This window comes from Pogoniulus pusillus, chromosome 9, assembly GCF_015220805.1.
Source record: "Pogoniulus pusillus isolate bPogPus1 chromosome 9, bPogPus1.pri, whole genome shotgun sequence".
In the NCBI taxonomy this organism is placed as follows: domain Eukaryota; kingdom Metazoa; phylum Chordata; class Aves; order Piciformes; family Lybiidae; genus Pogoniulus; species Pogoniulus pusillus.
This window is the reverse complement of record NC_087272.1, coordinates 26,275,339-26,302,871: the sequence shown is the minus strand read 5'-3', so window position 1 is coordinate 26,302,871 and position 27,533 is coordinate 26,275,339. Positions and strand designations below refer to the sequence as shown.

Genomic DNA, 27,533 nt, shown 5'->3' with positions numbered 1-27,533 from the left:
TTCTTCAACCCAGCAGTGGCCCTAGATGGTTTAAGTGTGTTATAGGCCTTGCTTCATTAAAAAGATGTCATTTGCTTAAGATCCTCAGTCAGAATAAGCACAAAGAGAACTGAAGCAAGGTTCCTAAGCAAGTTTTAAAGTGCGAGGTTTGGACAATAGTAGTTTCTTTCTTGATAACAACCAGCCCAATCTACCACTCAAAGTAAAAGCCTACTGCTAGGACAGAGACTGAAGCAAAGCTCTCTACCTGCAGACTTCTCCAGCAGTACTGAAAAGGGATGGAAATTCTGACTCTGGCCACCACTGACTTTACCTGTGCAAGGCACTATGTCAGTGCTGGTGCGAAGCCCTAACCAAACCCTGCCTAGCTTTGCTGTTTTGGTTTTTCCTCCCTGTAATTCGGGATGCACCATTTCAAGGAGATGGATTACCAAAAGAGTAAGGTGAATGAAGCAGCAAAGACTGTAAAGAGCATGGTAACAGCACATGCCACTAGCAGGTGACAGTGACAGACCAAGCTGCTTATGACAGCTTACTTTCAACAGATGCTGCTTTGCTTTTCATGTTGTAATAGTCAAACTTGGCAAACAGCTGTTCTCAAGGCAAAACCCTTGACAAAGCTCCTGGAGATTGAACCTCCTCAAAACTTTCTTCCAGGTGCTGGCAAAAGGCAGGAAAATAGCACCTGCATGTTACATTATCCACGTGGGGCTTTCCAGCTTACACTGCTGTCACAGTGTGGGGGAAAAAAAAGTTATCCCTCCTTGTTAGAGCTCTTTCTCTTGGGTGTCTGCACCGTGTCCTCTTTTGTCTTACGGCTGGAAAAAAGGAACCTTACACCTGTTGCTTTTGGCATCAGGACGCCCTAACAGACTATCCATTTTCTGGACCTCGAGTGCATCTCAGCTGGGCACGCAGGCATTCTGTGGGGATCACACTCCCCCCTGCACCCACACTTTCACATTCAGTCCAAATGGGATGTTTCAAAGTTGGTAAATTTTATCCCTCATGCTCACACTAAAATGGCTCAGAGCCCCTGAGCATACATGAGCACACCAAGTTGATATGAGACTTTTCTGAGACTTCTTGTTTGTTGTGCAAGGTTTCCTAAGCGCAACAGCACTAAAAATGGAAGTGGAACTATTTCCTCTAAAACCAACCCTCTGTGGGTGCAAAGAATCCACTTAAAACATATAACCAAATGTTATTTAATATCTTAAAAAGTAACACAATCCAAAATGGATATTTCACACAACACTACATAAACAACATGAACACAATATTACCATATGGAGGGACTTTCAAATATAGACTTACAAAAATCCCTGTCCTTTTTTTGTTTTTCCCTTTAAATTATTATACTAAGCATGACAAGTAATCATCATTTACAATATGGTACACTGACACGATAAAAACCATGTTACAAATGTGCTGTTATAAATCAGTAACGTTAGGGAAGACATTTCATGAACTGCAATTATTTCATATGAAATACTATACAATATAAACAGAACATCCATCTTGGATGACCTTTACAGCAACCAGAGACCAAGTATTTTTTAGGGTTTTTGTTTTTTTTTTTTCAGTGCAAACACATTTATACAAGGCAGTCTTGGCTGCAAAACTCCCTTCTAACATACAGTAAGTCCCACTTGCATTTATTAACTCATTTAAACCTAATGCAACAGCCACATTCAGTCACTCACAGAAAATTACCTGCAGAATTATGATCCCTTTAAACTTAAGTCTCCTCCACATATAAAAGTAACATCTGTGCCAATTACTCCAAGGGCCCTTTCATACTTGTGGGTGGGTATCCTTTGGGTGTCTCTAACCACTATACATCATGAGGGCAGCATACTGCACGGAAAACTGCCCTTCCAAGGTGGGAAACGTGGTGGCTGCTGGAGCATCCTGGCTGGGCAGCTCTGCACCTCATCAGAGATTCAACCCAGTCTGCCCCTCCAGAGCCAGGTGTGTGCGTGGACTTCTGCTCCTTCTCTGCATTTAGTGCCTCGGGGTGGGGGGGAAGAACACGGAAACCCTCAGCTCATAAGTGAGCTTCAATGGAGTTAACGACCCATTCCCATCTCCATCAGATCCATGGGAGATCAGGGGAGTTATGCCAGATTTGCACCTGCATAACCAAACCCAATGTTTAGAACACTGCTATAAAAGAAGCGCGATAGTCCCATTTTCTTCTAGCACCAGTGTGGCATTTGGTGGCTCCACTGCATGTTTCTCACGCAGCAATGATGCACTTTACTTATGCTGAGGGGGGAACCTTTTAGATATATACTTTTTTTAAAAAGAATTTAGTAAAAAATAGAACTTTTCTCTCGAATACTGTACAGTTTTCTTCCAAAGAGCAAAGAGAATTGTAAACTGTGGGTGTGGCACCAATAGATCAGGAGTGCTACTCGCTTTCTCAGCACAAGGCTCTGTGTTGGGAAAACCTCTGCGAAATGGTTTTGAAAAACAACATTTTAATTAAAGTAACTGCTTCTAAAACCACTGCCCGCAGTACTCTTGCAACTGGAGACGTGGTGGGGTTTGGCACTGCTAATCTAGGAGTCTGCAGGACTGCAAAGCAGTTTCTCTCTTAAACTGAATGCATCAAAAGAGTAACTTTACAGAGTATAAACATGAAACATTTTGGTTAGCTACTAAAATTATTCTGGTAACTTTAAGAAAGTAACTGGTTAATAAATCAGTCTGCAGACAGCCTTTGTTTTTCCCAGTGTGCCTGGGCATAAAGTATGGGCAGTGAACTCTGCCTACCTCCTAGGGTCCCTAGGCTTAGCTGGTACAAGTGCTTTGAGGCCCTCAGGCAAAAGAGGCAGGATTTCAGTGGAAAGTATTATCCGTGTTTATGAGGGCCTCTGAAGGCTGGTGTGCATGTTCTCTTTTCTAAAAACGACTACTGCTGGCAAGCACTTAGGCCACAGTTTTCATTAAAATCTTTGTTTTCCAATACATTTTACTTTATAAAGTCGAGTGAAGATAACGGACACTTACAATGGTGCGAGAAGTCAAATGGCTAACGACGGCAAAATCAGCTCGACTGATGACTGGATATTAGTTTGTATCAGGATAATGGTACTAGGTTTGTTGAAAGAGGCGTCTGTAAATCTGGGTCTGTCTATAAATGTGATCTGCTTAGGTTCAACTGCCACTTTCTTCCTTTGGTTTTTGGAAAAGTCTTTCTTTCTTCCCTCTTGAAAGATGGCTTGTTGCAGCTGGCTACTTTTCAAAAGCCGGTTCTGTTTTTCTTGGAAACCTGCCCATGTTCTTTCAACAATGGGCACATACCTTGAGTAGGGACCCTAATACTGCTCCCAGTGAAGTCAATTAAAGGCTGCTGGTAATTTCAATAGGAGCAAGTGTTTCAGATGCACACAATCTAGAGAAGAGAGTGCATGTCATTAAAGGAAAAGCTGTTTAAACACCCTTGCCAGTTCAGAGAAACCAGGACCTGATATGTTGAGAAAGATGGAGGCAGAACAGGGCCCAGAGTATTTGAAGGCTGCCAAGAAAATACCCAGAGTGTCTTCTGTTAAATCCCAAAATGTCAATTGTATTTCACAGACTGCAGATGTTCCTAATTTGCTAAATTACAACTACATTTTCAAGTTCTACCAGGCAGAAATTTTAGCAGTAACTGGGGATGGGATGGGATGGAAGGTTTGAGCCTCCCTTTCACTTTTATCCCAATTATGCAGCCTTGTCAAAGTCTTTAAGTGACTCATCTGAAAGCCAGATTTTTAATATTGTAAAAAGAAACTGTGGAAACACGATGACTTCATACTCAAGCATTGACACAAAAGAGAATGCCATGACCTAATGCTTCAAAGTTTTTAACCTTGCTTTGTACAATACACTTTTCACGTTGCTGCATTTCATCAAATTCATGGAGGTAGTTATATGTGTAAAAAAAATTACCATAAAAGTAACATGTTGTATTATAATAATACATATTAAGTGTGCAAAATGCCGACAGATTTGTGTTGACCCTTTACAGTTGAACACAACACAGATTCAACCTAATCTAACTCTGTAAACCTTTAAGTTGATACATTAGAAGAACGATAGACAAGCAACCACGTAATACAAGGCTATGATTTCATCAAAGGATTAGGGTGACATAAAGCACTCAGGCTCCACTCTTGTGGTTTTGTTACCAGAACCTCAAGATGGAATTTCTTTATATTCCATTGTTGATTTTAAAAGAAAAGAAAATTAAAAAAAAATCAAGATTAGAACGTTTCTATTTGAAACTTCTGTTTACATTCCATATTCCAAGAGTCACATTAATATTGGTACAATGCCATGTCAACATTAATATGACATTTATGTTGTCTGCTGGTCTCTGGGAACTTTAGGAAATAACATACTACACAGTTTATAGGTACTATTGTATTTCATTAGAATTATGTCTTCTGTACAACCAGCTGCCTGCATAAATGCTGATTAGGTTATGACAAACAAATATCGTCCCCAAAGGTGAAATTTCCTGTTTGCATTTTAATACTGCTGTTAGTACTTCAGATCATCACTGTAAATTGTTTTATCGTTTCGACACTTTTTATTTACTGAAGTGATACATACTACTGATGCCAGAGTTCATCTCAGAAACAAAAATCACAGTCAGCCACTGCATAGTATATGACAATTCCCCACAAAAAAACTCTTGACTCTACAGTTCGCATGGAATAAGTACGGCTGGAGATACATATCGAATAATAAGAGGCGTCATGCAAAGCATTATATGGCAATTAGAGCACATCTTGGAAGGTATGATAAGGCAGAAGGCTAAAGGCCAAGTGACTTTGATAACCAACCAAAAGCACAATAATTTCCTTTATATGCACTGAAAGGTCTTATTGCTCCTATGAAATGGAAATCATACACCAAAACCAAGGAAACCAGACCTGTGCATTGACTGGCCGTTGTTGACGGAACTGGAAACTGATTGTGTCCAGAGCTAGAAAGCTGTTTGTAAGTAAATAAACTATATCCAACTGTGTAACATAAGGCTGAATCTTCAGTAAAGACTTCTGATGACAACAGAGAACGTGGGTGAAGCTTCAAATGACTTTGCGTACAGAGTAATACGTGTCTCCTGAACCTGATGAAAACAATAGGTTTCAGTATGTACAATTGGGTTTCAGACCTGTGTACTACAAGAGCTAGACAACATAAACATCCCTTTGCTATGCAACAGTTTGGGCTGTTGAACATTTTAGTATCTTCGTTGTTCTTCCACCAATTCATCCATTTGATTAAAAAAAAAAAAAGAGGAAAAAAAAAACAGTTAAATTTGAAGTCATTTTGTTGCACTACCAGGTTGCATGAGTAACAGAGCAGAATGTGACCTTATATCTAAAAAGTACTCTTGCAGTTTAACTATCCTTAGAAGTTACTCTGCAGTAATCAGCATAGTACTAATTGCTTTGGAGTAACAGTTCAGGGGAGAGCAATTAGGATATACCATACCTACAGAATTCAGATTTCTACTGCCAACCATGTGGACACATTTAATTTCTAGAAATTAGACATGCCCATAAAAATGCTAAATTGGAAATAACATCCACTGAATAAAAAGGCCAGAAGTTTATAATTCTCTAAATTTTGTTCTCTGATAATGACTACAATGTATCCTATTTTTAATAGCCTAATTTAGGCACTCTATTTCATAAGCTACATAAAATAGATTTATGTCCTTCCACTAGAAAGAAATCAATTCTTCAGGCCATACTTGTCATTTATATCATAAAGAATATTTTTGTTCTAAGAAATTAGTTATCCTGATTCATATATTAATGGCAAGTTGCAATACCAAAAGTGACACAAGAATTAGATTATCTTTTTAAAATACTTTATACTGAAGATATTTGTTATATTTTGTGTCACTCCACATTGTGGCTCCATGACAGTTATAACTCTCCCTTCCCTCCCCACTCCCCCCGCTAATGAAGGCCCACCTCCTCATTTGTGACTATGGAAGGTCAAGTAGCAAGTCTCAGTAAGTAAACATCTCTCAGACTTTTGAAACACAAAAGAAGCCATCTCCCTTCCTACCCTCCATCCTTAGTAAAAAACCCAAACCAACCCCCACACCTCTTTTTACTTGCTCATACAGGTATTTGCAAAGTTGTGTCACAAAAACGCACAGTGAAAATGACTGCTTAGGATTAATAATTCACAGATAGAGCTGAGGTCATCACTTGTTACGTTTGGCATTGTTTTCCTCATCGTGGTCCTGGCTGGTTATTCTCAGCAGTGGCTCAGTTTTTGAAGGAAGAAACAATCAACTCTGCAGCAGAGTTTGGCCTCTGACCAGGGGCATCACACATCTGTGGCATTTTTTTTTTCTTTTAATGACGTTGGCAACTGCATGGACATTGAAAATGCAGATTACACTTACAGTGTCTAGACTTTTTTCATATGTGCTCAGTTACAATTAAGTGAAGCAAAAAGTGTACATATTATCCCTACTGCTATTTCTGTTGCTACAGAGCCGCAAATGTGAAAAGCAATACTTTGAAATAAAGAAATCTTTGTTGCCCCTAGTCTACATAGCAGCACAGTTTAAGTAAACACTAAAACTGTGGTTGAGATGCTGTTTCAATTTTTCCCCAAAGATGTAAACATCAGTCCCAGTGTCGTAAACTTTGCTATATGGGATGAGACAGAAGATCTGAGGCAGGATGACTATCAGACACTAGTGACAGAAGCTTGCAGGCAGTTAGCAGGTTTTTGCAGTTTCTCAGCTTCACTTGTCGGTGGGTCTGCGGTGGCTCGGAAGGTGAATGTTGGGCCTGTGCCACCGTGTGCAGGGCTCAGAGCAGGGTTCTGACGTCTGTTGCTTTCAACAATACTTGAAGTGTTGGATGCCAGGCTCTCACGAGTACTAGAATGGAAAAGAAATAATATACACACTCATATATGACATGCCTATATGACCAGAAAGGAAAGGAGAATGGAGTGCTTTATAATAGGCTTCCTGTGTTTGTATGGAATGTCACACCAATGAACCATCTCATTTTGATGGTACACATATGTTCCTCCAAAATGGGTTCCAGAGGTACTCAACAGTCATCATACTGTAAAAAAGGTATAGCACTAAGCAGAGCTGAAGCTGTCACACAAACTGTAAGCTGAACTCGTATCAAGAAACTGGATTTTTCATCCAGGGAAATAGCTTCCATCTTTCACGTGGAACATATTCATTTTCTTTCCTGACTGGTTCATTTTTGCACAAAGTAACTTCTTCGAATCAGCTAAAGTGACCAGGGAAAGCTGGGAGAGGAATCATGTAACACATCTTCCTCTGTCATCTGTTCTACCTATGTCTCTGTACACAAAATAGCAACTAAAAATACTACTTTCCATTAAACCTACAATGCTTCAATTTTGCAAGGCTTCAATTTTGCTTGGCAGCTAAGACAACTGCAATTCACAAGACTCTGAGAAATCTTAACTGCCTGCCCTGTGATTATGCCCTTAACAACAATCACTGCTGCTATTTCATTCCTAAAATGGACATTGTTCCTTTAAGTTCTAACATACTGTTTAGCCACGGGAGTGACAGGACACTTAGCCTTTTTAAAAGCTAAGCCTTTTAATGATACATTACCAACATTATCCTGTTCAGCTTTTAAAAACTCAACCAAGATATACTGAAACTAGTTTTACCACTACTACTCTCTTTGTTCTCTTTCTGCGCTCAGTTTTTGATCTCCTGTGTAGAGAGACATTTGGTTTTCAAATAGCCAGGTGGCCCCAGTTATGTACACTTCACCTATATCCCCTTTTTTAGCAAAATGACATCATAATTTGCTGTGGAGATGTTTACAGAGTACATTTAGAGGACTGAATGGGTTTGTGAAATAAGCACTAGAAAGAAAGAAACTAAATGACAGAGCTTCATAATCAGTTTAAAGTCACCTAAATTTACCTGCTACTGAAAAGGGGCAGCTCTTTCCTGCCTTGTGTGGAACCTGATCCTGCCACATGTTCCTGCTGTTTCTCTGATGCTAAGCCTTGCAGCCAGCCAGAACAGAGGCCACTCTCAGTTAAACACTAGCCCTAAGGAAAAAAAAATAGTGCTAGCATCAGAGGAAGAGTAGGACTACATATCTCTGGATGTGGCAGGAAAGAAATGTGTCAGTGCATGACACAAGGGAAGGAAGAAACACCTTGTTCAGTTGTAGGGCAGATTTAAATCATCTTAAACTGAGTGAATCTGGAAAACCTTTGATGCCTTCTAGGAAAACTTCCACAGGTCTTTTAAATGGATCAGAATGGTACTGATCACCTTCTGCCAGCTATCACTTGCCAGTAGTTCCAAACAGCTACAACGGGTGACACAGAGAGGAAGAGATCTCTGTGAGCTACAGTGACATATGGTGTGTGCTTCTGTTACTGCTCCCTCTGCTTCTTAATGAAAATAGATGCAACCTTTTTTTGTTGTTGTTGTTTGGTATGTGTTTTGTTAAAAAATCATCTACTGTTTTATCATTCTTTATGGGACTGCCAATTCTGGATCTTCAAACACTTCCTATTCTGGTATTACAAACTAACCGTTACAACATGTTTACACAAAGACTGCAGTAAGAGTTTTGCATGCAGAGTGCCAAAACGAGCTCTTTCTTCAGGTGACAAAAGGGTAGTAGCATAATTATGTAAGCTCTAAAAATTAAGGAATAAAACTTATCAGCTGACATTTACTATATACAACTTGCATAAAAGCAATGAGTAAAACACTGTGAAGTTTCTTTCCCGATGGTGATGTGCTCATGAATTGCTCATGCAAAATGCTTTTGAAGTCAAATGACCATTGCAAACTGTCACACTTTAAAAATACAGTTTTCTTTCACAGTGTGGAACTGGTAATTTTGATTTCCCAAGAACCATAGCACACTTTGGTTTAAATGAAAAGACACCACCATACCTCAGGAAGTCAACAGTTAAAAAACATCAGTGGAGGTTAGCTAGGGAATATCACTACATGCATGTCCTGTTCTTAATACTCTTCCCTAGGCATCTGCTAATGGACACTGTCAGATCTAGGTGAATCCAGGTGGATGCCAGATGGCTTTTTTGTATTTACTGGAAAAGGGTAGTGGAGTATATTTTTTCTTATGAAGTAGTAAAGAAGTTACAACATGGCAATTATAGCCAAAGGGCTGAATTCACCCTCTGCTCAATTTGTTTGTATAGATTTAAACCAAGGAGTGACCAAAGCTCAGCAAAATAACTCGATTTAATCATCATGATGCAATGCTCATGAAAAAGCCTCTGAAAGAGCTGGACTACATGATGGTCTCACAAAACAACTCTACAGAACCCTGCTTTACATCTTACTTTGTGTGACACTGCCAAAAAAGAAGGACATTTGTTAACAAATAAACAGAAAAAAAAGGAAACATAGATGTGTGGAACACAATCATTATTAAAAGCTGCTTATCTGTTTCTCTTTTGATCTAAACAAAGTTGTATAGCAGCACTAAATCCAGCATGCTCACCACATTCTGTTCTCTTGCTAGCTAAGTTTAAGATTAGCATCAACAGAAATTTTATCTGTTGTGTAGATAATTAGGGAAGGAAATGTCTGCCTTGGCATTAACCAGAAACACAAGCCTAATGTTCAGCCAGTGTACAGCTAGCAAAACAGTAGGCCAAGAGGAGATTGTTATCCAGTCGACTGACATCCTGTCCTGGAGGTGAAACACACTCTGGAGTGGGGCAAGCTTAGCAAAAAGTAAACACCACTGTATACTCCCCCACAAAAACTGACTGCAAGCATAGCAGGAAAAGATTACATAAAAAAAAAAAATCAAAGTCAAGAGTACAAATAGCCTCATACAACAGCTGTATGCGAGAAAGATGTCGAGCATCTGCAGAACAATCAAGAACAGGAACAAATTCAAAACCTTCTTAAGTTTCTAAGCTGGACTCAGTGTTAAGTGGTACAATTTACTCCAGTTACTTTTCAAGTATTTCACTCAGAAAAATTATACAGATGTTAAAAATCTGCTCCAGTTTGATGATCACTGCATGCTGCAGCAGGCCAAATAATTACTGCCTTTCATTAACATCAAGTGGGAGTAGCCATCAAATCTGAAGGAATTTACTCCAGTGACAGGGCTAACTGAAGATTTAGTCCTGTGTAGAAGCAGTAAATCCTTCACGTGTCTTTCTGACAGCCTGCTATAGATTTTGTTTGAAAACATAATTCTGAGGAATAAAAAAAAAGGAAAAAAACCAAACCAAAACAAACCCCAAAGCCCTTCCACAACCCCCTCATTTTCTTTCTCCTAAGACAAATCTAGACTTTGAGGTTTTGCTTTTAAAACATAGACAGTAAATAACTTAAGCTGAAGTAAGACACTGCAGAAGAACTACTGTGCTAAACTATTTCTGTGTTCTTAAGAGTCATTGCTCTGAGCTCTGACGGGTTGCTATCCATAGCAAACAAAACCAGTCAAGTTCCATTCCAGCATGGACTTCCAACAGTGAAAGAGCAGACAGAGAACAAAGAAGGCTCAAGTGAAGAATTCTTAACCTGGAAATGAGCTTGTGAAGTCTCCAGGGCATGGAATACACCAGCAACTCTCTCCTCTCTACACCTGTAAGACTCCTAGCACCCTGAGACTTCCACGATGTCTGAGATCCCTGGAATGGAAATGACTTACCAGCACCACCACATGCAAACATCTGGAATCTTTTCCCAAGTATCTTAGGCAAGACACCCCTCCCTCTGCTGATGCAGCACTAGGTCACCTCTGAAGCTTAAGTATCCTGAGCACTTTTAGTCTTATGGGGGGAGCAGCTGCTCCAACCTCACCAGTCTGGAATGGCGATACAGATCCGATTTTTTGGGGAAGAAAATAAACAAAAAAGCCCAAACCCAAAACCCTCACCATGCTTTGGGTTTTTTATCTGAGACAAAGGTTATGCCATCTAGTCTTCTGATTAGTCACATTGATGATATCTAAGAGGGAAAGGGAAAGTGAAAGGGGAGTATGCAGGAGCTTATTCCTTCTATTCTAAGTGCAAACACAAGTTTAATACAGGAAAAAAAAATATACAGGGAGGTTTTCAGCAAACAGAAAATGAACTAATACAGAGTCAATGCCGCACATGGTCACTGGTGTGGTGGGAAAGCCACACACCTCAACAGCAGATTGCAGACTTGTAGCAAACACTGTCTGAAAATGTGTGCAACTGTTTAAAATGGCCCTACCTTCTGTCACCAGTACCACACACACATACAGCTATAAATGGAACTTTCTAGTCTGTAAAGCTGCAATGAATGTGACAGTCCTACCGTGGAGAGTTGAACCCGCTGTCCACAGTAATGCTGCTGCTGTCCATGCTGTCCAGGCGGGCTGAGTGGGTGGCTCTCTGGTTGTTGCTATTTTCTGTTTCCTTTGGGGTGAGAAGAGTAAGATTCTTCTCAAACTTCCGCTGCAGATCTCTCTCCTTTTCTCTCTCTAGGAGCCACTGCATTGTACCAACATCATCCCTGTTCTTTTCTTCCTCAGCATTTTTGTTGTTTCCTTCCTCTGAGTCGTCATCATCAGATACGTTGTAGTAGTCAAAGGAGGCCTCCTGGTTCCCAGCTGTCTCTTGCTGCCTCTGTGAAACAGGCGTGACTTGTGTGACTGAGGTTACTATCGCTTGTTCAAGTTTCTCACATCTGACTGGCAATGTGTCAGAGGGGGTCTTTTGATGAGGCTTCAGCAGGGGCGTGCTAGACTTATGGTAACTGTTCACAGAAAGGGTATTGTGCAGAGGTTTAAAGAGTGTATCCTTGCTAAATATTTCTTTCCTCTTATCAAGACTGCTCGATTCAGCACTATGGTGTTGAACCAGCCGCCCGTTTGCAATCACCTCTGATGTTTGGCCAGCAACTGTTGTACCACTGCTTGGGCCCTTTGGGGACTCATCTTTGTGCACCCCAGGATCCCTAGAAATATGCTGAGACTGTCTTTCTGCAGGAGTAATTTTTTTGAGCCCATCTGTCCCTGTCAGTGTATCATGGTCCTCTTTATTCTTTCCCAGTGGTGATGGAGCAGTAAGCACAGTCTCACTGGATGTGTTACACTGAAAATAGTCATCAACTGCAGATTTTGTAGTGCAGGAGTTGAGCTCGCTGTATGGTGGCAAATTCTCTGTAGGCTTGCTTTGTTCCAACAGGCTACAAGAACTAGGGGTTTCTACACTGCCACTAGCTATTTCAGGGATGCAAGTCTCTTTGTAGCTTGCAGATGAAATCAGAGCCCTTTGATGACTGAGTGATTGAGATGGCCTTAAGGTACTATCGTCAATGAAAGTTTGGTTAGTTGTTTGGTCATCTGGGCTACAACCTTCACCTATATCTTCTGGTGTGCCTAAGGTGGCTGAGCCCAGAGGTCCCTTGGAGTTATCCATGGATCTAGACCTCTCCTTAGCCTTACTGGACCGCTCATTCCTTGATCTTCTATCCTGTGTATGGCTATGGCTCCGATGGACCTTAGAGTGAGAGCTTCCCCTGGAAGGCTCAGGGAAAGGCATTTCAGTTCTTCTTTTGGCCAGCTCACCAGACACATCCCACTCTGGTGTCATGGGAAAATGAGATTCAATCATGTTAGGATTACTGTGCATTATAAAGTTATCTCCCTTGTGTTCTATTATAAAACAGCCTTCCCGTGGGGATCGAGTCAAGGGATCATAGAACTCATACTCCCTTTCCACAGGTATGTCCAAATGAGAGCCATCTGATGGGTCTCCTTTGGACACCCGAGTCTTGCTGTGTGACCTCGATTTCCCGTGAGACTTCCTGTGATTCCTGCTCTTTTTACTTCGTCCACTGTGGTGAGCTGAAGATCCTGCTTTGCTCCGTTGAGCTTTTTCTTCTTCAAGTTTCTTCATTAGTGCAGTGTGCCTCATGACATTTTCCACAGTCAAATCTGGGTTAATGCGCCTGATAATCTCCATTTCTACCTCTCTAGGTATAGTGGTAGGGGTGTCCTCATCCCTTAGTGGCCACTCCTCTGGAGGAAACTGGGCAGAGAAATTTGCCAACTGTTTTGTCTTGTCCTTCTTAAAACTTAACCGGAATAATTTGAGTCCAAATTTCTTAGACTGCTTTTCTACATCCTTAGGCTTTGAAAGCGTCTCTGCTTTGTAAGAGAAATTGACAGTACTTTTACTTTTCTCAGTAGGTGGAACCTGACATAACGAAGGAGGACAGTAAGAGTCTTTACAGTCTTTTGCTGATTTCCTCTGTAGGGTAGATGCATGCATGCTGTGCATGTCTTCTCTGCAACAATGGCAGGAGTCGCAGTGGTTTTTGGGTAGTGTTCGGTCCCTGACACATCCCGAGGTGGAAGGAGTTATAGTTCCTTGCTGTGGAGAGGTACATTGAGACCTGTCAGGTATCCTCTCGTCCAAATGGTACCATTTACTGTTAGTTCTTATGAGAGATGGTGTTATAAAGTAAGTCTGTGGGGTTACAATGAAATAGCCATCTGGAGTTGGGTATATTTTCCTCTCCCGTACAAGCATATTCAAGGTATGGCGAAGGATTTCTGGACTGGGTGTTGGAACTCCTAGAAATGATAGCAAACACATATCACAGAGTGCATAAAACATGCAGGACTCTCTGCATCCTCCCCTCCCCAACAAAGAGCTGTTTTACCAAGATGCAAGCTGGAATATGCTGAACAAACAACTCCAGTAAAGCACTTTGTTAGGCATTCTCTTGTCTGTTTATCTTGCCACTTAGCTCCTACACTTCAGACATATCAATTATTAATTAAACAGAAAGAAGGCCATTAATAGAGTGTTAAAGGAAAAAAAAAATCAAACAGGAGGTAACTTCTAGTCATCTCCATTGTGCAGGTGACACTAAGCTACAAGATGGAATCACTGGAAATCAAAAGGGTGTCAGGGGAAATATTTCACTTTCTCTCTTCTTTCAACTAAATATTTATATACCTCAATTCACCACAGCTCTTTATTATAATGCCCAGTCACGTATTGAACTTATTTGTTACTTTGGATACATAAGTTGTTTTTCCACAGAAGAACACTACACAGAAAAACCCACAACATTCTCCCAAACTGCCTTTTTATTACAAATCTGATTGAACTTACCCACTCTCCAATTAAAATGTTTCAACTACATCACTGCTGCTCCAAAAAAGACACACCTTGAATGACACAGTTCATCTTACCTAAACAGACTTTTTACACTATGCTGGAAGTTACAGATCTAGATCCTAAAAATCTGCTTCTCTGAGTTCCCTGCCTTTAATATGAGACGTGAAGAATACTACCTAAATCATGTATCACACACTGCATTAGGTGTATGAGAACCCTGCAGCAATGCCACATTAGCCACGTGGTAGACTTGGCACTGCAAGCCTTGCCCTTCCCACTACCAGTACTCTTGCTGGATTCAGAGGTGCAGGACAATATCGCCTTAAATACTGCATTAGCATGCTCTGCATAGGCATAAGTTCCATCTAGAGCTAGGGAAACAAGAAATCTAGTCCACAAGCTAGGAAAAAAAAACCCAAAGAAACGAAAACCAAACAAGCATTGGTTTATGCTGCACAAGAAAAAATCCTTCAAAATTTTCAGTGGAAAAAGCTATCTTCAATCAATGCATTCTGTTGAACTAAAATGCACTTTAGTTTCAACTAAACCTGACCTGGTTCACATTTCTAGAGTGATAGAATTTTTTTTTCAAAAGTTTGGATAGCCTACTTTGACCTAAGAAAGTTAATTCCATTTACTCTGAGTGATTTGCCATTGGAATGGGCTGCACAGGTTGGTGGTGGAGTCACCGTCCCTGGAGGTGTTCCAGAAAAGACTGGATGGGGCATCTAGTGCCATGGTCTAGTTGACTGGATAGGGCTGGGTGATAGGTTGGACTGGATGATCTTGAAGGTCTCTTCCAACCTGGTTGATTCTATGATTCATTTAAAAAACAACAACCAAACCCTAACTTACAAATAAAACTAAATTGAATCAGAGAGTAATTTAAGTTGGACCTCACGAAATCATCTGGTCAAGACCCCTACTCTTAGCCAGGCCATCTAAGATTAGGTTGGTAAGGTCCTTGTTAAGCCAAATGGACTATCTTTAAGACAGAAATTCAGTGGAATCATGCATGCAGATACATTTCAGCAAAGTATATGCTTCTTACAAAAGTACTTCATGGGAAAAACCTCAAGCAGGTGTACCTGCCACAAACACAGTACCTTCAGTAGCATATAGTGTCTGGTCAACAACTCCTTTCCCACATGTCAAAGCCTGGAGCCTGCAACTCAGTGATCTCCCTGTGTTAGCAAACATGAGGATGACAGCAAGAGCTCTGGCACTATGGCCACCATCTCATCACAAAATAAGCAACAAGAAGTAGAGACGTTTCATTAATTCCTTAACTCATCCTCCTCCTTGCTACTGGGTTGCAAACAACATAGTAAGAATTCTTATGTCTGGCTTTGAACATTGTTTGAATTAGAGACATGACAATACTGCTTGCATCTAATAATATTTATAACTAACAATCTTACAATGGAAAGAGCAAAGTGTTAGGAATAACATGGATGCATGAGTGAAAGCAGTTACAGAGAATGTGCTGGTGGAAGTAAATCTATTCCACACAAAGCTCATGGAGTTGAAGATTGGGACTGATTCAGACACAGGAATGAAAAGCATTTAATTTGAGAAAATAAATGACACTGAAAAGTGCAAAGAATACATAAATGAAAATGGAGAATCAGGAACATTTCTCCTCTTTTCATATGAGAGTTCACAATTCATGTGATAATCCTAGAGAGAGTAAGCCCTCCAGAAGTGCTGGATGAGCAAATATGCCAGAAACAGTCACAGATGGGAAAAGTTAAAATCCAGAGAGCTACCCATTCCCTAGGCCAGTATCCTGAATCTCTCTGGACTGAAGTAAACACCACGCTAAGTTTCTGCTGGATTGTGAGGCAGCAGCAACTGGAGAACAGGTTGCTTTCTGCATGAGCTTTCAGTAAAGCACAGCAACATGAAGAGGGACTTCAATTCCCACTACAACCAGCAGTCATCATCTAACCTCCTCTTTCCTGCAGTAGAGCTGCTATGTCTGCTTGAGTAACAATGCCCCTTTTAAATTCTGCCTTGCATCACCACAAGAAGTGAATGACCCCAAAGTCAACTTCATGTTCTCTATCCTGTGGTGAAAATGCACTTCAGGGTCAACTCCTGGTCCAACTGAGATACACTTGCTGTGCAGCAGCCAAGCTCTTCCTGCTCCTACATGACCAGCGTGACTGATCCACTGCACTTTCCAGAAGCTTACATGTAAATACCTCAACATGTACCTACCTTTGTCTGTGAGAATTTGGCTCTTCATCATTACTTTACTTAAAAGACTTTTCATAATAGATTGTTTTGAAAACATCAGACAAAAAAAGGAGAGGAAAACATTCTCCTGGGAGTTTTCAGAAAAGTCAGGGAAAGAGAGGTATTACACTGAGGTATTACACTAACTCAGGCAAAAATGCACTGCAAACATGCAGTAAAAGTAATAATAGGTAGTTTTTCACCAAGTAAATCATAATGACCATAATTTTTTGGGTAAACGAGTCTCTAAACTCTGGATGTACAGTAGTTATGTTAATTGTCCTGCGAACAGAAAATGTTCAGACAAACACCAAGAAGAAACCAAATTAGCATGCCTGGGCAGTCAATGATGCTGTAAATTTAATTGTCAGCCTTCTCTCTGGAGCTGGAAACTATCAATTTTATCACTCTCAGCACCGAGTACATCTCTATGGTTTCCTAAGCCAGCAGTAGCAACGGCAGATGCAGATCTGAGGAGCTCAGCATTGCCAGCTAATGCTACCTATGGGTTTTGTTCAGACGTCTTTTGGGTATACTTAGAAAAGCAGAAATAGACCCAAACTTGAATGAGGCTTTTCTGCATTGTGGGAAGGAGCAAGACATTACTCGGACTCCCATTGTTGCTGGTTTTAAGGCAGATTTCCTAGCTTTGTCAAAAGTTTTCCCTTTATAGCAACCTGCCCACATCATGTCTGTACATAACCTACCCTGCTACATTCAGAAACCTCCTTACGTCCTCCCTTCCTCCATTAAACAGCACCAAGAGGAAAAAACCTAGTAGTCTAGAGACTCTAGCATAGAAAATATGGCATGACAGCAGTGGTGTTATTTAAGATTATGTAGTGGTTTAATAATTCAAAAGCAGAAACTGTCTGGACACTGAATCATCAGACATGTACATTTTCTGCATCTCAAGAGAGTCTGCTTTGCCATCCACTGAGCTTCCAGACAGAAGATTATGTCTTGTTTGCTGCTCACAAAGAACACTGACCTAGAGTGAACTCAGCTAATGTAAGACACTTACTTTAAGTGCTACATATACATTTCCCTTATTTAGAGAGTGAACAGTTATGAAGGTGAATGTCAGAGGAATTTGTCAGCTTTCAGAAAACTGTTGACTTCAAAAGCAACCTGGTCTACTACACATGGATCTTCTACACTGAAATTTTGAACACCTCAAAACGATTTTAATAAGTATGTGAACAACTCTGGATAAAAAAATAATTTGAAAATTATAAAACCCTTACTAAAGGCAGCAGCAGAAACAAAGGCATGATGTTTTGTTCAGCCAGGTTCATACAGATAAGAGGGTCTGGCTGCCAAACACAGGAACAGAGGTTAGATTCTTAGCTCCTTATACTGGATTTCAAAGATTTTCATTTAATGTACAGGATTTAAACCATGGTCAATAAATTATAAAGTAGGGCTGTACAAACATCTCATTGTTTAATTCTAAGTTAGAATAATGGGAGCATGTACAGCAAGGGGCCTCTTGCTTTTTAAAAAACCTGGCAAATAACAAAAGCCATAAATAAGATGTGCATTATCATTACAAACTTTCTCCATAATATAAATTCATGAAAAATACATCTGAAGTGGTATTTAAATGGTGTTAAATCTGCTAAAATGATTTTCTCCTGAGCTGATGCTAAGGCTTAACAAGGGATAAAAGAAATACTCTGATTGGCTCATGGAATACTAGTTAAGGATATGGAGTGGTTGCTATGTGATGTTATAAATAATTAGCATACCTTACTTCAGATAGAGCCATGGCCCAGATTTATGCCTGCACAATGGCTCAGCAAACTAGAGGACTAGATTGCAAGTGTAAGATCTTGCACTGAGGCAAGAGGTTTAGTATTCTTAGACAGTTTGAGAATGGCATCTGGGGTCTTAGAAAATTCATACACACCATGAAAAGCAGTGAAGCATCTGTTCATTAAAACACAAACAACACAGGCAGACAAGTGCTGCTCCAGGGTGAGATACAGAAAGGTTATGTGACAATGACAGATACATTTACACTAGTAACAAACTCCTCTCTCTCAGAGTATCAGCACTGAATTAGAGAAGAGAAACTGAGAATATGAGGACATCAGATAATTTACAATAGCCACAAAGAATACAAGGGCTCAAAAAGCCACAGCTGAAAAACCCTGCTGGATGTGTTTCTGTGTGACCTACTCTAGATGACCCTGCTCTGGTGGGGAGGTTGGACTAGATGATCTTTCAAGGTCCATTCCAACCCCTAAAGTTTTGTGTGACCTGTGTGATTCCCTGTGTGATTTATGAGAGTTTGAGCAACCAAGTGAAAAATATCACTCAGCACAAGAAGAGGTTCTGTTTATGGGAAAGGACAAATTTTTGGGGGTAATATTGTAATCATCCTGAGAAAACACCTATGTTTGCTATGTTAAATTGCTAGGTCTGTCTAAAGAGGGGAATACAATTGGACAAAGGGTACATTATTATTTTTCCCAAGTAATTTTCCTTGTGTTTTGGGAAGTGAGGAAGAAAAAACAAGGCTCTCCTGTTTTTAATCTCAGACTAGAGAAATAGACTTGAGAAATGCACATGTTCATGGCCAGTAGACAGGGAAAAAAAAAAGAGGCAGCAAGAGACTGTGTGATAATTTGCCTCAGGCTTATTCCGATCAGAGTCTACAAAATAATCCAGCCTGTTGAATTATTTTTCATATACAGTTCTGTCTAGCATGAACAGTGCAACATACCAAGTCAACAGATAATCAGGCTCCCAGGAAACCCATGGGATGCCACCAATAAATTATAATTTCCACCATGCAATAATGTTTCCATAAAAAATACTGATGGAAGGACTGGGAAAACACTTGCCATCCATGAAACTTTTCTAGTTATGTAGAACATGACTTGGAAAAACAAAATTCAAAATACATTAAACTGGAATTGTAATTGTGAACTCTGCCTTCTTTGCATTATAGACCTTACAACTTTTACCTCTATTTTCAAAATCAGCCAAGTATACTGAAAAAAATCCCAAACAAACAATAAACACCACCACAAATTGGGACAGAAAGTCAGTATTTATGAAATGTAGTTTTTCCCAAAGTGTAATTATTCAAGGTCAAACAGTACTGTTTAGGTCAAACACAGCTCCTGATCCATAATTGTATTTTAAAATATCAGAATTTATTAACAGTTAAAAGAAAGCCCAAGTAGGCCTCAAGTCTTTAAGTAACTCTTGCTCTGAGATGTAAGCAAAGAAACTGAAGACATCAAACCCTGGCTACAGTTAGGCTGCCTAGATGAGGTAGATGCATCAGTAGTTTTCCCACTGAAGCAATTTCAATTAGCTGCTTTTTACAGCTGTAAAAGAGGCACAGCAGGGTTTCTCAATTAGTTTAGAGAAATGTAAATCCAGGCACAGAACAGTGTGCAGTAAACCTCTGCCCAATGCTTTTACACCACTGTTCTAGATGCCTCTACAAGACGTTGTTTGCATGACTCACCAACTCCAGATACAGACTGGCAGCAGGGAAGTATATTCAAGAGTGCATTCTTAACATGGGTTTCCTTTTTTGATATTATGGTATATTTAATCCAAGACATTGTAATTTTCCTATTTAATAAATATTATCAATTGCTGTCAAGAACATCTTAACAACATCTGTGAACACAGTAATTGTACCCCTGGCTCTCCAAACCTTTCATCCAGAAAGCTGCCAATTAAAAAAAAATAAAATAAAAAAAATTACAAATTTAAAGATGTTTTAAGCAAGGGCAGTACTGAAGCAGAAGCCAGAACTGTGTCTGTGCTCTGAAAACCCCTGGAAACCAGGCTGACAACCTCCTTTCAGTCTAAATATAATCCCTCCAGAAACAGGTGCATCATTGCTATTGGACTCTATCACTTGGATAAGGCAACACCAATTTTGAGAGCCTGTCCTGGATGGGAAAAGATGCAGTATGTGGGAACTATGCTCTTTAAGAGAGAAGACTTTGCAGAGACCTGTGTGGTTATATCTATGGGGACTGGGGACAATGACACATGAAGAGATGCCAGCAGAGCACTTGCAAACTAGCTTACAACTGGCTTGAAAGTCAGAAAGCAGAATAAGTCTGCTCTGTCTATAACACATGCTTTGTTCTCTGTAACTACTGAAGTCCTAAGGTCTTCTGACCATGACAATAAAGAAGGTTATTTTGGAGGAAAAAATAAAAAGAAGCCACAAACAAGATTATTCTGACACTGGTCTGAAAAAAGAAACCTGTCAATGCAGTTTGCTGTTCAGTACCTTAAGTAATTTTTAATATCTACATAAAGTCAGGAATTGAACCTGCAAAAAGCATCTCATATGAATGGCTCTGGTCAAAGGGAACTCATCTTTTTGTATGTTTAAGAATAAAAAAAAAGGTTGAGGTTATAAAATTAGAATCTTAAAGCCTCCTTTTGCTGTTGGGTAGCATGTCAGGTTTTGTCAATAGTCTCAACCAGAAGTGATGAAAAATGACTCCCAGACAATGGAACTCCCTTCTTTAAGGAAATTAGAAAAAGATAAGCAACCTTCTTGGCAGGCACTGGGGATACTTTACCTGCCTTTTTACAGACATGCACCCATCTGACCAATGATTTATTAATGTCCAGTTACCTGGGAAGCAGGTTGTTAGGTGCTCCATTAGAGCTTCTTGGGTGACTTGTTTTCGGGCAGAGTTCATTGCTGAGATGGCCAGGCAAAGGATTTCCCCAAGTGGAATAAACTGTGACTGACTGATGGGAGACATGCTGATGGGTGATACATCACCTGTAAAAAGACAACAGATGTGCAATGAAGCATTTTGCTTTAAAATCTGCTCACAGAGCAAGGATGTAGAGATACAATCAGAGGTGATGCATACAGCTCTGTAGCATTTGTACTGACCTGAAGATAAAACTCTTACAATGGAGAACTGTCCAACAGCTTATTTAAAAACTTAAGACACAGTAAACTTTGGGAAACTGGAGACATACACTATGAAGACATAGTTCCTCAAAGGATGCAACAGATAAATTAAAAAAAAAAATCCAACAAATTAGCACTGATGGTTGCAAAACCTTGTGCCTGATTAACTGCACAATAAACCTGGCTGCATGCATTTGACTGGTCATAAACAAGGAGATTTCACTCCCCTGTCAAAGGATACTGGTATGGCTGACTCACCACTTCCACCTGACAGAGTACTTTTTTCTTAGTAGTGACAAAAATCAGGAAAAAAATACTGCTAACAAGTAACATTTTCACTCCTGTGATAAAGTGCAGATCATTTTATAGAGGCACAAAAAGAACCAAACACCTGAAAACTGATACTGTGAATAAGTATTTCCTGGACCTACACATCAAATGCCTTTCTGTAAACCATGTATTTTCAAAAGAGAAGTTTTAATGGGTTTTCAGTCTTTAAAAGTAATTAATTAGCTGATATTTAGAAGACATTGAAAGATCTTCAAAATGAAAGTTAAAGGAGAAAGCACAATTTGATAACAACGCTAACATTGACTATACAAATGCACACATACATTTTATATAAATACAGAATGGTTTTCAGATTCTGCTCTGTGCCTCCCCTTGAAGTGGTGGTAACAGTTCCCCAACGATCTCAGAGGGAATCAGCAAGCTAGATGATTTCCTTTGCCAGCATAGAAGTAACAAAGAGTAACAGACAGAACAAAGGATGCTTGACTACAAATGCTTTCCTGACCACAGGTCAGTCAATGGCCAGGTATTAAGTTTTACCTAAATGGCTTTGAAATCTCAGGAAAATCACCTTATTTCTGCTGTGCCTGAGTAATACCTTGCAATCAAATCACTGGAAATTAATTCAAATTCAAACTTTTCTCCACAATTTAGAGAACTTAATATTTACACTATTGATTCAATATTCCTATTCATATACTAAACAGCACCAGTAGTTTCTAAAACTGATTATCTAAGTGTTTTTAATCTTGCATTATACTCTGCACTTAAAAAAAAAAAGAAAGAATTAGTGGGGATACTGAATTGCATAACTGCTTCAGTGAGGCTTAGAAACAGTACTTTTCAACACAGCAGCAGTACAATCTGTTGTACAACAGTGATACACATTACCCAAGACACAACAGTGATTTAAAACACACAGTTGTGCTATGCTGCATCCCGCCTGCTTCTCCTCAATTGGCCTGAGCAGATCAGTGCCACAACCCCAACACAGCAGCATTCCTTCAGCTTCAACACAGTACAGCCCAAGATTTTCATCATTTTTACCTAACCACAGAATGATGACCTTAAGTTATAACCTTTTTTTGGATGTTTTTTTTTATTCATATACACCTGAAAGGCTCCTGCCATATGCTTTACAGTCAATGACAACAGAGAAGATCACAGGCAGTTACAGAGAAACGTAAGAGATACACCTGCACATGACTGGGGAGCAAACACCATTTGTCCCCTCCTCATTTGAGAATGGATGAAGAATATTACAGTTATAAAATCACTGTTACAATTTGTAACTGCTGCCAGCTGAAAGTTTTCACAGATGAATGTTTGTATTTAGCCAGACATATAACTTCACCAGCTTTGATCAACAATCACCATGAACACAATTTGTGTAGGGGGTCTTTAATGATTAGCTTCATGTCTGAAATCCACTGGAATTATAGGAAGAATTATGCAGATTTATCTAAGCACTGTAAGAAATTACTGTCTTTTACACAGAGAATATCTGTGTCATGGGTATCCCTGTAAGCACTACACTAAGTTCAGTTCAGTACCACATCAAATAGATTGGCATAAATTGCCCTCAGTTGAGGTCTAACCGTATCAGGTTTACTGGGCACTGGAATGGGCTCCCTGGGTAGCTTTAAGAGCATCCAGGTGATCATCCATAACTTCCTGAATTGTTTCATCTGGACCACCAAAAATCTGGCAATTTCTTAAACCAACCACAACAAGAGCATCCCTGTGCCTACCCTCACCCATACACTCACACTGTTGCCTCCTCAGGCACTAGGATGGGACAGCAGAAAGAAGATTTCTTTCCCTTGCACCTGGTACACTTGCAGCTACCCAGGATGGTATTTTTAGGATGTGAGATCTAGGCCTCAATACCACAGTCAGCTTCCTGAAGTGGGGAAGGGGCTCAAGCAGGGTTATACAAGAAGCACAGCAAGTGCTGCTAATTTATGTGGGTTGCTCTGCAGCCTCTCAGCTGACTGCAAAGGATGCTTGGACAAGAACTCAAACCAGTTACTCTGAGGCAGCCCATCCCTCTCCTCTGACTTCCAAAAGCCTGCAGAGATCCACCTCTGGGATAATTCCCTGTCAGGATTTGTTAATGTAAAGCTGGCTAAGTATAAGTTAAGAAATAGTAAAGTTCATCAGTATTTTAGTATTCTTGCACTTTGCACAATCTTACATTTCAAAGAAAGCCTCTGGCATTGTTTTTCTAGGTTACTGTGCAGAAAACATTGTCTGCATATTTGAGCCCTGCCAGCTGGGCTCTTGTCAACAGAAACAAACCAAGAGTTTCCTCTGAAATATTAACTGTATTTCTCATAACTCATCAATGTGTAACATTCAGTGTCAGTCACTTGGTGCTGACACAACCTCTAGAAAGCATGCTGCAGTTAGTATGCCAGGGTAACAAACACACCACTTGCAGATATTTGGGAGTTTACAAATCATTTAATTATAAAGACAACTACAACTGTCCATAAAATGGGAACTTAAATGTTTTTGAATGCAACAGAAATGCACCACAAATATTGGTTTATGTGAGAACCTTTGTTTCTGTTTTGTAAGGGACCATCACCAGTTAGGCTTTATTCTTTTCCGCTGAGTGCTTCTTCACTAGGACAAGGGAACTATTGTTTCAACTCTATCGTGGCAGAATTACCTCCACAGCCCTAAATGTCTGTTGGAGATAATTACTAGCTCCTGGTTTAAAATGGCCAGCACACATCAGTAAAACTTTCAGGAAATCCAGTGACAGAAAGTAAAGCCCCTCTCAACTCACAGAGGTTCCAATTTGTCAAGTTTTAACTATCAGGTGGCTCTGGGAAATTAAAAGCACTCAGCACTCTGCTGAGTGAAGTCCACAGTGAAGTGGACAAACATCTTTGATGCACAGTAGAAATTATCTTCTGTCTGTGACTTAATTCAAGGTACTAACATCAATTACATGCATAAATACTGCTCAGCCTGTTGAATAGAAAGTTTACTACAACTTATTCAGGATAAATTTGCTTTAAAAAAATCAAATATCCTTTCCTTTTTTTTTTTGTAAAAGACCACATCACTTACATAGAACATCTAGCACATGGCTCCCGTTAGCTCTGACTGATGCTTATCTCAAGAAGCTTTCATTTGAAATCAAATTACTATCCTTGACTTTCATATTTATGTTTCCAATTAAATGAAAACCAGAGCTCAGAATGCAATTTTCACCATCTAATGGCATGTTTTGTTTAAATATGATATATATATATAAATTATATCAGTTTAACTGTTTCTGCTGTGTCTTTCCAATCTTTTCTCTAGAGAACATTCTTTTTTAAAGTTTTCTAGTGGCACCTAACTTTCAAAAGCTGTCTAAGCATGTAACAACCAATGAATGAGATTTGTCCTCATTGATGGCATGGGGACTTGTAGTACTGCCCTGTGGGGAAAAAGAAATTATTATTGTTACTTGGAACAAAAGATTATATAGCACATGAAAGAAATACTTAGTTCTCTGGTCTGAAACAGAGCTGCAAAGGAAATTCACACACCTTCGACCCATACCAGCCAGAACCCTTCTTGTGCCAGTTTATCTAACATCTCTGTTCTCTGAAAGTCTGGGAGAAAATGAGGTAGACTATATTCTGCACCGTGTATCAGCAATTAAACAATCAACTACATACAGATGACAGAATTTTTATTAGTGATTCTGCTGCTGGGAAGAAGTGACCTGGAAGTCAAACTCCCTGTCTCATGAAGTTTGCATGAAGATTGTTTGAAAAATCACTTCTTGACTTATACATGAAAGCAGTTCAGTACAGCCATTGTGAAGAAAATTAAGGAAATTACACTGAAAACCCACAGTATGGTACAATTTATACACATTATGTCCCTAAATGGGGAAGAGCTCCTCTGATTTCACTCTCCGTCATGTAAAATATAGGAAGGCAAAGCCCTGTTTGTCTTCTCCATCTCTCAACACCTTTTTAACCTTTTGTTTCCCACAGATCAAGAAAAACATGATTTTTAGCCTGGTTTCCACAGGAAATGAGGCTTACACAATCACAGTCTGTGCACATGTGTGTGCCAGAGAATGAGCCTCACTAGACAACCCAGATTCTAAAACAGAGTGTTTGCTATGCATGCCCCATCTGCACAAAGCTTCAAGCTTAGCCAGCCTGCACTAGACAGGACAGAGTCCAGACAAAAAGCACCTGTCACAGTGAATTTGACTTCATTACTTCAGCTGCTTACAGAGCTATGTTACTAATCAGAAAACATCAAATTAGAGTGCAGTAACTTCATAGCATCTCACAATTATAGGTTGCAACAGAAATCCCCCACAAAATATTTCTTGCCAACACCCTGTTCTGGTTGACACTCATCTATGACCTCACTTTGGGAAGAACTACAGAAAGGTCCTTTTCAAACAAAAGGTAGCTAGCAAAGCCAAAACTAGTAGCAATGTGTGAAAAGAGAGCTCTTCAGCCTAGAACATTATAACTATTTTCCAGGAATACTGAAAGAGAAAAGTCTCTTCTAGAAAAAAAAATCAGATTTACACATATGCTGAAGTTATGTCTGGCCTGTGTTGCACATTATCCCTTTTTTCCCAGACTCCAAAGTGATTGAATCACTCAGCATATAGAATACCTACACAGATGCATCAAACAAAACCTTTCTCAAGTGAACTCACAACAATGATTATGTAATTGCCATTTTGAGACAGACACTTCCATCTGATTAAACAACAGCAGGGAGCGGGAAGAATATGTAGATTTTGGTGACATTGCTCAGATTACTCTGAAATATGCCTTGGATTTGCACTAGCACACTAACACAGAAAAGGACACATTTTAACAGCAAAATCTGTGATGAAGAAGATCAGAAGTTATGTTGCTTGCACTGTTTTCAGCCATAGTTACATCATCTTTTTTAAACCACATTTCCTGGAGTATTTAGTAAACAAAGCTGCAGGTTGCATTTACTACAGTAACATGTATGAGAGGACTGATAACATTAAGGGAAAAAACACAATAAAGATTTCTCCATTTATTCCTGTTCAAAAGCAGTTTAAACAAAGGCTCACCAAAAGCAGCAACATACATTCGCTAACTAGCAGGCTCCTTTTGCACCTCTGAAATGCATGCACCTCAAAATACACCCTCCCTTGCAGACACAGGTCACAAATGCTTCAAGAATGCGACCTGGCAATGTGGCTTCAATTCTAACCAGCCTGAAGAAAACAAACCACCAACCATACGATAAAACACTTGCCTCTAAACAAAGTTATTGTCCCTTGGCAGTTATTAACTTCAACTATGTAAACTGATCTTTCTAATAATTCAGATCAAGCTACATTTGGAGGTCACCAAGTGGCACTAAGTTTCAGAAACAGATGCATGCCTAACTGCCAGCAGTCTTGTCTTCCACGTATTCATCCTGTGCATTTCCTGGGATTTAGATTTCCTTTTCTTTATTCGTGTCCTGTGGCCTACTGCCTCTTGATCCAAAGTGATAACCCAGCACATGTTACAACTATAATCCTAAAAGTTTCTGCTGGAGCACGGAACTTTCCCAGAGGATTCAGTCGAGGAAATTTTGGTGGTGTTGCTTATCCTGGGAAGGAAGAGGGTGGGACTGTGTTTTTTTAATATATTGTGTGCTTCAGAATGTGTTTCCTCAAGCAGTGTTTTTCAAATGCATCTTTTAACAAATTTCCACATTTGTATTTCTGGCACACAATATGTTAAAAAAGGGGAACTTACCTGAACCCTTATGGTCTGGTTCCATGCTCCAGTACAATACCCAGAGTAGCTGTGATGTAAAAACAATGTGCATATTGGGGCTTTATATCACTGTGGAAGCTGACTGGCTGCAGCATAGGACAGTGCCACAGGACCTGAAAGAAGAAAAACAAAGCATGCTT

The 27,533-nt window shown here is 39.8% G+C and overlaps 1 protein-coding gene across 3 annotated transcripts in view; it reads right to left on the bottom strand.

The window, feature by feature from the left end:
* Positions 1–1,192: 1,192 nt before the first annotated feature.
* The window catches only part of STOX2 (storkhead box 2), an 80,240-nt gene continuing 53,899 nt past the window's right edge, over positions 1,193–27,533 (bottom strand). For 2 of the 3 annotated variants that reach the window (XM_064148961.1, XM_064148962.1), the window contains exons 3-6: positions 27,373–27,506; positions 21,023–21,175; positions 11,336–13,601; positions 1,193–6,913 (exon numbers count right to left, since the gene is read on the bottom strand). In XM_064148961.1, coding sequence (XP_064005031.1) covers positions 6,718–6,913; positions 11,336–13,601; positions 21,023–21,175; positions 27,373–27,445 — 2,688 coding nt within the window. In that variant the 5' untranslated portion in view covers positions 27,446–27,506 and the 3' untranslated portion in view covers positions 1,193–6,717. The remainder of the gene's footprint in view (positions 6,914–11,335; positions 13,602–21,022; positions 21,176–27,372; positions 27,507–27,533) is intronic. The other variant, XM_064148960.1, reaches the window with a different exon arrangement.